Source organism: Triticum dicoccoides, chromosome 3B (genome assembly GCF_002162155.2).
Source record: "Triticum dicoccoides isolate Atlit2015 ecotype Zavitan chromosome 3B, WEW_v2.0, whole genome shotgun sequence".
NCBI classification, from domain to species: domain Eukaryota; kingdom Viridiplantae; phylum Streptophyta; class Magnoliopsida; order Poales; family Poaceae; genus Triticum; species Triticum dicoccoides.
Genome location: NC_041385.1, coordinates 480,844,906 through 480,856,328, shown reverse-complemented (window position 1 = coordinate 480,856,328; position 11,423 = coordinate 480,844,906). Strand labels below are relative to the sequence as shown.

The window sequence follows — 11,423 nt, the reverse complement described above, 5'->3', positions numbered from 1 at the left end:
ATAGCTAATCTGTAGCCCAACCACCAAATAACACAAAACAACACAATGAGCAGAATAGTCCATTTGAGGCTCTCTATTACCACATGCGTACTCAACTAGACCTATATGCAATTGTCCAGTACTACTACAATATTATGCTAAGTTGCTAACATAATCATATTATTTTGTAGCGATGCTAACAATTCATTAAATATGTTGGTTTCCGTGTGTACTTTTTTGAAATTCAAGGGGTTTAAAAGTTCCAGTCAACACCCACTTCTGTTCCCCTCCATATTTGGTCGGTGCCCATTTCTAGTAGTATTTGTTTCTGTATTTATTTTTGGGGTTTCATATTCATTTTTGCTTCTACAAAAGACGTGAAAACAAACATGGTAGCACCCAATTATGTCTGCTATGCTTTCATCCCTAATTGCACCCATGCTTAAAAATCCACACTCGTGTATGTGCCTCCCTTTGCATGTATTTTTTTGAAGAATTGCTTCTTTTTCATGTGCGATACAAGATCGCACCCGATCACTGTTAACCAGGCCTGATGTACGTGCGTCTCTGCTTAAGCCCACTTGCTGACGTCATTGTCCAACCCATGTACGATCTAGCAATTTGTGCCCACTCAAACTTTTGGGGGACCCTATTCTAAAAAAACTTTTGGGAGCCCTTGTGTTGGAGCTCACATGCTCCCATCGATGGGTTTTCCAATTAGAACTCTACATTGTGCTCTTTGCATTATATTTAATCCATGTTTACTGTTTTTTTCTTCTTCAGAATTTATCCACGTTTGCTTTTAAGATTATACTTTTCTAGCTTATTTGATGGGGACCAGTTTTGTTTGTTTACATCACAATGATGCAGAAGCGGGGTTTAACCTCCTTTACAAAACAAAGAGGCAGTAGTTGGCTATCCATGTTGCAATAGGCTTGTAGCAGCGGTAGTTTTTTGTTAACATCCTCCCATTCATTTTTAATAAGTGTTACATCATTTACAATCAAAGGAGAAATATAAGTGTAAGATTCATCCATCTAGACATTAGTGGAAGAAAATTTCTCTAAGCTAGCTAACTCATGAGCTACTGAGTTTGCCTCTCTTTGGAAAAAATCAAAAATTATATGAGGAAATTCACATGACATTTGATAGCAATCATCAAAGGCAGCTGCTAAGGCTCCTGCAAAATTTGCTCCCTACTTCATTGTGTTAATGACATCCATGTTGTCTAAGATCACCACTAGCAATTTGTGCCCACTCAAAATTTTGGGGGATCCTATTCTAAAAAAACTTTTGGGAGCCGTTGTGTTGGAGCTCACATGCTCCCATCCAATTAGAACTCTACATTGTGCTCTTTGCATCACATTTCATCCATGTTTACTGTTTTTTTTTCCAGAATTCATCCATGTTTGCTTCTAAGATTATATTTTCTTACTTATTTGATGAGGATAAGTTTCGTTTGTCTACATCACAATGATGCAGAAGCGAGGTTTAACCTCCTTTACAAAACAAAGAGGCAGTAGTTGGCCAATCCATGTTGCAATAGGCTTGTAGCAGCGGTAGTTTTTTTTGTTAACAATAAAACCTCCTCTCATTCATTTGTAATAAGTGATACATCATTTACAATCAAAGGAGACATATAAGTAGAAGATTCATCCATCTAGACATTAGTGGGAGAAAATTTGGCTAAGCTAGCTAACTCATGAGCTACTGAGTTTGCCTCTCTTTGGGAAAAATTCAAAAATTATATGAGGAAATTCACATGACATTTGATAGCAATCATCAAAGATAGCTGCCGAGGCTCCTGTAAAAATTTGCTCCCTACTTCATTGTGTTAATGACATCCATGTTGTCTAAGATCACCACTAGCAATTTGTGCCCACTCAAACTTTTGGGGGACCCTATTCTAAAAAAAACTTTTGGGAGCCCTTGTGTTGGAGCTCACATGCTCTCGTCGATGAGTTTTTCAATTAGAACTCTACATTGTGCTCTTTGTATCATATTTCATCCATGTTTACTGTTTTTTTAGAATTCATCCATGTTTGCTTTTAAGATTATATTTTTCTTGCTTATTTGATGAGGATCAGTTTTGTTTGTCTACATCACAATGATGCAGAAGCGGGGTTTAACCTCCTTTACAAAACAAAGAAGTAGTAGTTGGCCTATCCATGTTGCAATAGGCTTGTAGCAGCGGTAATCTTTTGTTAACAATAAAACCTCCTCTCATTCATTTGTAATAAGTTTTACATCATTTACAATCAAAGGAGAAATAGAAGTAGAAGATTCATCCATCCAGACATTAGTGGGAGAAAATTTCTCTAGGCTAGCTAACTCATCAGCTACTGAGTTTGCCTCTCTTGGGAAAAATTCAAAAATTATATGAGGAAATTCACATGACATTTGATAGCAATCATCAAAGATAGCTGCTTAGGCTCCTGCAAAATTTGCTCCCTACTTCATTGTGTTAATGACATCCATGTTGCCTAAGTTCACCACTAGTTTGTTACAACCAATAGATTGTGCAAGGGATAACCATATTTCAGTGCCATGGTCTCCACAGATAATACATCTGAACACCACTCAATTATGCTATTACCTACAACAATAAACTTCCACCAACTGTTACGTATAACAGCCAGAGTGGTTCCTCTTAGCATCTCATCATCGAAACCTGCATCCACATTCAGCTTAACATACTGCGGAGGAGGAAGCAGTTCCTTTTCTTGATCGCTGCGTTGATTTGGCCGTAAAAATTAGACACATCAATGTCTCTCATCCGAACAACTATTTGGGGATTAGAGGGATGGGATGAGATTTGAGGGGATTGGGCGGAGAGAAGGGGTTCACCAAATTCCTTCACGTCCCCAATCGATTTTAGGCTTGCAAAATCATGCTCTTAACCGGAATCCTAGCCGTCCATCTTGTGATCCAGTGGCCCAAGACGCAATCATATGTTTCCTTTTTCTTTATTACTACGTACTAGTACAGTATTTGGCATCTACCAGACTTGTGTTGCACGCAGCATCATACCAAGAAACGACGGCCAAAGCTGCGTTCGAAGGCTGTAAAGCAATAAAGCGCCGGAACTTAGGCCCTGTTTGGTTCCAAATAAGTCACCAACTTATAAGTCGAAAAGTAAAAAAAGTGACTTATTTTGCCAAACAGACCCGACTTATAAGTCACCCCAACTTATAAGTCATAAGTTGCTCCACCCCAACTTAAAACCTATAAATCACCCCCTTTTGCATAGGTCCCACCACCTGCATGATGTGAATTGGTGTGGAAAGGTGTGTCAGGTGACTTATAAGTCAGGTGACTTATTGGAACCAAACAGGCCCTAAACTAAACTGAGCTGAAAGGGTCGATGCATATAGTATGCATGTCCGGCAAGGAAAGGTATCCACTGTCCAGCCAGCCGTCATTTTATCCTCGAGGCGAGCGGATCGAATCTCTGACAGGTCGAGAGGGCGAATGCCCCAGAGCGCGGGGACGGCTGCCTTGAGCATCAAGTTTGTCACAAACTTGACGTAACCCAGCCTCCACAAGCAAGCAATCGGCTGTCCATGCAGCCGAGGGAAGCAAGGAACAAATCTAGCCTGGATTTTCCCGTCGATCGTGCGCACGCCCTGTATCTATATATAAGGTGCAGCTGCCGATACAATCCTTAAGCCGCCTGAAATACTAATACTGACTGGTAGAAGAAGAGGTAGAGCCCAGCCTCTGATCGGTCGAAGCGTTCGCAGCTAGGAGCTCGCACACATGGCGAACGAGGGGCTGAAGCCGGTGGCCGGCCTCCTCCTGATGCTCAACTTCTGCATGTACCTCATCGTCGCCGCGGTCGGGGGCTGGGCCATCAACTTCGCCATCAACAACGGCTTCTTCATAGGTACGTGCTGCTGACTGGCAGTGCATAATCCTGGTGCATTACTTGTAGGGAACAAGCGTTAATCCGCGGTGTCCTCCGTGCCTATGTATCTTGTGTTAATTCCTTGAGCTGAGCGTATGTACGTTGTTATACAGGTTCCGGGCTGGAGCTGCCGTCGCACTTCTCTCCGATCTACTTCCCGATAGGGAACGCGGCGACCGGGTTCTTCGTCATCTTCGCCGTGATCGCCAGCGTGGTCGGCATGGGGGCGGCGCTTGCCGGATTCCACCATGTCCGGGCGTGGAGCCACGAGAGCCTGCCGGCGGCAGCCTCCTGTGCGTTCATCGCCTGGATGCTCACGCTGCTTGCCATGGGGTATGTAGTAGTATGACCACTTCTACGTACCACTCCCAACTCTCTTTGTATGCGTGCATATATAACGTTTGCCCTGACTTATTTGTATCCTCTTTGGCACCTTCTGATTCTCCAGATTGGCAGTCAAGGAGATTGACCTGAACGGCAGGAATGCTAGACTGGTAAGACCGACAGACGCACTGTTTAATTTGATCAGCATTCGTAGGGGATCAACTAGTGAGTTTGTGACTACTGATGTGGCACGATATAATCATTAGTAACTGTTTGTGTTGGTCTGAATTGTCTTGTAGATAACCATGGAGGCTTTCACCATCATACTGTCGGGGACGCAGCTCTTCTACATACTCGCTATACACGGAGGGAGGTGAAGGGCCAGCTCAAGTGGGCAAGAGATCGACTACCGATGGAATATTAGCTTCCAAGCGTGATGATTCAAGGCCGATATATCAACTACAACTAGGCGAGCATTGGTTCACGGCCGGGTTGCATGTATACATCTTTGATGTGGTGTTCAAAAATTGTGTATCGTGTGTTTATTGCTGAGGCGGAAATGCACTTGTGCATGTGTGAGTGTGTGCGTGTGTATGTACGTTGTGTGCGTTAGCGTTAGATGCGTGTTCAGATTTCCGCGTGATTTGTTGATTGGAAACCATATATGAAGCTATTATATTCATTTGATTTGAGTATATCATCTTTTTTACGGAAAATTGTTAATATCACTTACTCACTCCGTTCATAATGTAGTGCATACATATTTTCTTTAAGTCAAACCTCACAAACATTGACCAAGTTTGCGGAGAAAAACTTTACATATAGAAAGCCAACAACATAAGATTCATCATAAGATGTAATTTTATATTTGATATATTTGGTGTTGTACATATAAATGGTTCTCTCTATAAATTTGTTCAAAGTTTGACTTTTCAAAAAATCTATGCACACTATATATACGAAACTTAGGAGTATTAGTATGATGCACTTTTTTGGAGTTTAGCGTGTTTATCCGGCGCATGTCTCATCGGCTATTGGGACGGATCCAAACAACAACTTGCGTATAGTAACACTCGTTTATTTATTAGGCTGTGTATCACTCGTATAGTAACCGTTAAGGCTCCGGTCGCCCACGTGCGTAGGTAGATGGGCTGGCCCATTAGAGATTAAACGAACAGATAATATCACTGTTTTTGTTTCTGTGTCTCAAACAAAAGGAACCATTTTTTCTCAGTGTACAAGGTATGGTATGCTCTCAAATCCTGAATCGAAAAGGACATTCCGGATTTCATATAATGTTAAAAAACGAAAGTTTAAAAATTGTTCATGGGTTTAAAAATGTTCCAAAGTTTCAAAACATGTTACAACAAACAACAACAACAACAACAACAACAACAATAACAACAAAGCCTGTAGTCCCAAGCAAGTTGGGGTAGGCTAGAGGTGAAACCCATAAGATCTCGCAACCAACTCCCTAATGATCACAAATTTGAAGAATGTTCCAATATGTCAAAAAATCACGAATTTTAAAATAGTTCCAAGTTTCAAAAATACTTAGGAAGTTAAAAAATGTACCATATTTCGAAAATTGTACATGAATTTCAAAAATTATTCCAAATTTTAATATTTATGACCAATTTAGAAAATGTTCAAGGACTATAAATAAAAATAAAAAATTCGAAAATTGTTCTATTTTCAATAAATGTTCCAAATTTCAAAATATTTAACCGCCTTGCATCCTTGCTTGCGCACACCCTAGATCCATAACTAATCAAGTCATTGTTACTGGTAATCCTCGTCCATCCTTAGCTTACAGCTTCCTTTGGAGGGCCATTGGAATTTGCAACTTGTTTCTCCCCCCCTTTTGACGAAGGTGGAAAAGAGTCCCATATCGCTTTTTATCGGGCAGTCGACCTTATTACTTTTTATAGATTAGTGGTCAAATATTCACAAATTTTTAAAATGTTTCCATATTTCTAAAATGTTCATAAATTATTAGAAAATTTAGGAAATGTTCGTAAGTTTGAATGAAATAATGAATACAAAAAAAATCCCGAATTTGAAGAAAAAACAAACGGAAAAAAACCATCAGAAAATCGGTGGGGAGAAAAAACACAAATGGGCCAGCCTAATTACAATATATCTCTCAGGACGCGGCGTCACGTCGTTATCCCCCGACCTATGCGATGCGCTAATTGAATCCGCCCATAAAAAAGGGTTCTTGAAACGTGCTTTCCTTTCCGGATATTCAGTTCCTTTTTTATTTTGTTTTTCCAATGTTCTTTTGACTCTGTTTTTCGATTTGATTCTTCCTTACTTTTCTTAATTTTTTCTTATAAATTAGGAAATTTCAATTTTCCATTTTTCAAAAAATGTTCTTTTCCAAATTTTGTGCACGTATTTTCAAAAAATGTTCGCATTTTGTGAAAATAATAGACATTTCAAAAATTGTTCACGATTTTTGTTTCAATCCATGGACAATTTTAGAGTTTCATGAGCATCTTTTCAAATACACAAACAATTCGTAGATTCACAAACTTTATTTTTCAATTCTTGAGCATTTTTTGAAGTCACAAACATTTTTTTAGTTAATGCAAGTTGGAATTAAACTTTTTCGGATTTTTTATTCAGAAGGAAGAAAATAAAAAATGAAATATAGAAGAAAGAAAATGCAAACACAGATGTACATCGCCTCATTTCGATTGATATATCGCCATCGTTATTCCTCGCCCCTTGCGAGACAGACAATCTCGCAAACGGGTCTGCCGCAACTACCTTTTCTTCAGAGCGCGGAGGAAAGCAAAATCACTAATTAAGGAGTACTTGTTTCAAAAATCACTCCCACCTTCGAGGTTGCGACAGGTGGCATAATTTGAGAGTTTCCCTTTTTTCGTATATCCGCTTATTCAAAACGTTTTATCTCATAAATCGTGTGTCCAAATCTCGAACCATTTCACTGATATCTTTAAAATTAGATCCCATGTTGATAGGTTCTAACAAATTTTTTTTACACGAACCAACATGTGGTTGGATGGTTAGAGGGACTGTGGTATCCCCAGCCCAACAGGGTTCAAAACCTGATGCTCACATTTATTCTGGATTTATTTCAGAATTTCCGACGATGCGCATTCATTGGAAGGAGACGTTCCCGTCGACGACGAGGTGCCTACGGTGACTTCATAAATTTCAAGATGATATATCGGCTCGGTCTTTCGGAGGTGCTCATAGGAGTAGGGTGTGCGTGGGTGCCTTCATATGGGTGAGTGTATGCGCGTGTATATGAGCACCTTTATATGGGTGAGTGTATGCGCGTGTATATGAGCGCTTGCATCTGTACTGTGTTAAAAAAAACTTTTTTACATGAAAAAAGCGGACCAAAAAACCTAACCGGGAGCACTTTTTTTCCTTTCCAAAAGCCATTTCTGAGAGGCACATCTGTGCCTGTTGTGGAAGCAAATACGTGCCTCTCGCGGAAGGAAAAATGTGTTTCGGAGAGGGCACGTCCGTGCCTCCCGCGGAAGAAAAACCGTACCTCACGCGGAAGGAAGAAAGGAAGCGAAAACACGATTTTTTTGTTTCCGAGAGACACAAACCGTACCTCTCACTGAAGGAAAAAAAGAAAGAAGTTTTTTTCTCGTTTCCGAGAGACAAGCGAAGGATAAAAAGCGTTATTTTTCCAAGTGGCACGACCGTGTCTCTGGCGGACTGGAAAAGGAAAAAAAAAGCGTTTTTTCACGTATAATTTTTTTTGCTTGATTTTTTTGTCAAAAAGTTAAGAAAGTCCGGTAAAAAACCAAAAAGCCCAAAAAACCGGGAAAAATCATCTAAAAAGTCAAAAACGCGTGCGGAAATTTTAAAAATCTGGTAGAAGCAACGAGAGCGCAACACATAGGCACAAAGTCCAACACTCGTAGGCACAAAGTCCAACAATTTAGTGTCAAAGGCATGTTCATTTATTACCTTCTAAAAGTTGTGTGTACACTTCTCATTTTTAAATCTCCCTTTTATTTACTAGAAGAAGCACCCGAGTTTGGCCTAGGAACCTTTGACACAGAAGTGAATTTCAAATTCTTATTTATAGAAGGTTTCTTACTAGTTTTTATGGAAGAAAAAGCTAAACCCAGGACATTTATAATTTCTTCCAATTTATCAATGGTAGCGGGACTTTGTGCTACTCTATTAGTAATTGGTTATTTTTTCTTTAATAATTTCAAAGCATTTCCTACTGTTGAGCCTAACTTAGTAACTTGATTATGCACCTTTGTATCAAATTCTTCTTATTGTTGATGAGTTGTCATTTTATTTTCGATAATATCCAATTTTTGGATAAGGTGTTCCAAAGTCATTTTAGTTTCATTAACCTTAATTGGTGGAAATCCAACTAACTTCCCAAAGTATGACTAGTTTAGAAATTTCCTCTAGTGATAGTATTAATAACAAACCTATACCAAGTAGTAGCACCAATATAGAAAGGTCACTTGTGTTATATATATACCTCTTATGAGCCGCCGCATGGGATAGTTGATCAGTTGTAAATCCCCGATGTTGTAACCTCCCCCGATATAGTGAAGTTTAGCTGGCTGGCGCCTGTGGTTTTTTCCCTATGTGTTGAAGGGGTTTTCCATGTAAAATCTCGTGTCCCTTTCTTTTTTTCGTTCTTCATCCTATTTGATTGCGTGTCGTATATCTAACAAGTGGCATCAGAGCCTTGTTTCTGTCTCGGGTTTCGACGACATGGCATCGATGAAGTTCGATCTTTCGTCGCTGGACTACGACACAAGGTTTTCCTTGTGGCAAGTGAAGATGCAGGCTATCCTGGCGCATCTCGATCAAGAAGCGCAGAGATCGTATGGCTTTGGTGCAAAAGAACCAAAGGCGCGAACCGAGGATGAGAAGCGCAGAGATCGTATGGCTTTGTCTATAATTCATCTTCATTTATCTAACAATATTTTGTAACAAGTGTTGGAGGAGAAATCTGAGGCAACTCTCTGGCTGAAACTGGGTCAATCTGCATGTCCAAGGACCTGACCAGTAGTATGCACATGAAGATGAAGTTGTTCACGCACAAGTTGCAAGAAGGTGGTTCGGTGCTAAACCACTTTCCGATCTTCAAGGAGATTGTTTCTGACTTAAAATCTATGGACGTAAAGTATGATGATGAAGATTTAAGTATTTTGCGTTTATGCTCTCTGCCTAGTTCCTTTTCAAATTTTCTGGATACCATATTATATAGTCGTGATGAACTAACTGCTGCTGAAGTATATGAGGCCCTTCAATAGAAGGAAAAGATGAAAGATATGTTGCAATATGAGGAATCGTCCTCCAAAGGAGAAGCTTTGCAGGTACGAGGCAAGCCTGAGCAGAAAAGTTACAACAACAACAACAACAACAACAACATAGATGAAATCAAGAATGACAGAGGTTGTTCGAAGTCCAGAGAATACAGAGAGAAAAAATTCTGCAGGTGTCGTAAGAAAGAGGGTCACCTAATTGATGACTGTTGGAAGTTGGAAAATAAGGAGAAGAGGAACGATATGTGGAAACCTAAAAAACAAATCCGATGGTGATGGTAAGGTCAATGTTACATTTGGTAATAAGTCTGATTCATATGATGCTTTAGTTGTTTTTGTTGGCTGTGTTTCATGTCATGATGAATGGATACTTGATCCTTCCTGTTCGTTTCATATATGTTATAATAGAGATTGATTTAGTACTTATGAGTTTGTGCAGAGTGGATACGTTGTGCGTATGGGAGATGACAACCCACGTGAGATCAGGACACATGACGGCATGATACACACGTTGACAGATGTGAGACACATACCAAGCATGGCCAGAAACCTCATCTCATTGAGTACTCTTGACGGGTACAAACACTTTGGTTCAGGTGGAGTTCTGAAGGTAACAAAAGGTTCCCTCGTTCATATGATAGGTGACATGAATTCCCCTAAGTTATATGTTCTTAGAGGAAGCACTATTACTATTACTTCTGTTGCTACTGTTACTTATGATAAATCCAGTAAAACTAATATTTGTCATATGCGCCTTGGGCATATGAGTAAACTTGGCATGACAGAATTGACAAAGAGAGAACTTCTGGATGGCTGCAACATAAGTGAGTTGGAGTTTTGTGAGCACTGCGTTTTTGGTAAGCACAAGAGGGTAAATTTCAATGTTGTTGTTCATACCATAGAAGGTATATTAGATTATGTACATGATGATTTGTGGGGACCTTCCCGTAAACCCTCGCTTGCTGGTGCTTGTTATATGCTTACAATTATTGATGATTACTATAGAAAAGTGTGACCTTATTTTCTGAAAAATAAATATGATGTGTTTGATGCCTTTAAAGATTGGAAAGTTATGGTAGAAAGGAAAACTGAGAGGAAGGTAAGAATACTTCATACTGACAATGGTAGGGAATTCTGTTCAAAAGCTTTTAACAGTTATTGCAGAAACTTGGGCATCATCAGGCACCACACTGTCCCATACACTCCTCAACAGAATGGTGTGGCTGAGCGCATGAACAGAACCATCATCTCCAGGAACCCCGTGGCATCAAGCTCAGCGACAATGTGCGGCTCCCAGCCCACCAATGCCACGGGGATGAGCGCTGGCGCAGTCGGGGCGAGGGAGATGGGACAGGCGCGACATCTTCCCGCAAGACTAGTTCAATCTCATCCCAAAGCGCCTTATGTTCTTGAGGCTCCCGCTAGGTGTCTTCCTCAGGAAACTAGAAGACTAAGGGCAGACCATCATGATGCGGCATGGCGTACAGTTAGGTCAGGCTGGTTGGAGGTAGACGACAGGAGAATCAGAGAGGAAGAGAGAAGATTGTAGCGATATCGGGTAGTGCGGGGGTGATTTTAAACTGCGGCACCAACACCATTAAAAGTGGGGGCAGTTGAGACGAAGGTGGGCGGTGGAGCCTGGTCAAAGTGCTCGTCTCCCGGTGAGCCTGCGCAGCGGCCTGCTCGCACGCCTCCCGATCAGCAAGCACACCGCTCTACTCGCACGCCTCCCATCGACTCACATGCTTGCTCGGACGACACCTGCCGATGAGAAGCGAGACTCGTGGCGGCACGTAAACGCCCACGGTTTGAATAGTGAAAGTGTTCACCTTAACATGACAGGTCTTTGTACCAAAATACCTTGGCTCTTCATTTGTGCAACTTCTCATAAGCAGCTTGTCTCAAATTGAACAAAAAAAATT

At 40.7% G+C, this 11,423-nt stretch overlaps 1 protein-coding gene across 1 annotated transcript; it reads left to right on the top strand.

Moving 5' to 3' along the window:
• Positions 1 to 3,660: 3,660 nt before the first annotated feature.
• On the top strand, positions 3,661 to 4,905 carry LOC119281426 (membrane protein PM19L-like). The gene is made up of 4 exons (XM_037561945.1): positions 3,661 to 3,865; positions 4,000 to 4,219; positions 4,335 to 4,380; positions 4,510 to 4,905. Exons 1-4 carry the CDS (start codon positions 3,739 to 3,741, stop codon positions 4,585 to 4,587), a joined length of 471 nt encoding a protein of 156 aa, XP_037417842.1. The 5' UTR covers positions 3,661 to 3,738; the 3' UTR covers positions 4,588 to 4,905.
• Positions 4,906 to 11,423: the final 6,518 nt, after the last annotated feature.

What these genes read in the sequence shown, in the direction of transcription:
- LOC119281426 (XM_037561945.1), top strand. Translation starts at nt 3,739, where the DNA reads ATGGCGAACGAGGGGCTGAAGCCGGTGGCCGGCCTCCTCCTGATGCTC. An exon ending in CAACAACGGCTTCTTCATAG is followed by an intron (nt 3,866 to 3,999) that starts GTACGTGCTGCT and finishes GTTGTTATACAG; the next exon opens with GTTCCGGGCTGGAGCTGCCG. An exon ending in CTCACGCTGCTTGCCATGGG is followed by an intron (nt 4,220 to 4,334) that starts GTATGTAGTAGT and finishes CTGATTCTCCAG; the next exon opens with ATTGGCAGTCAAGGAGATTG.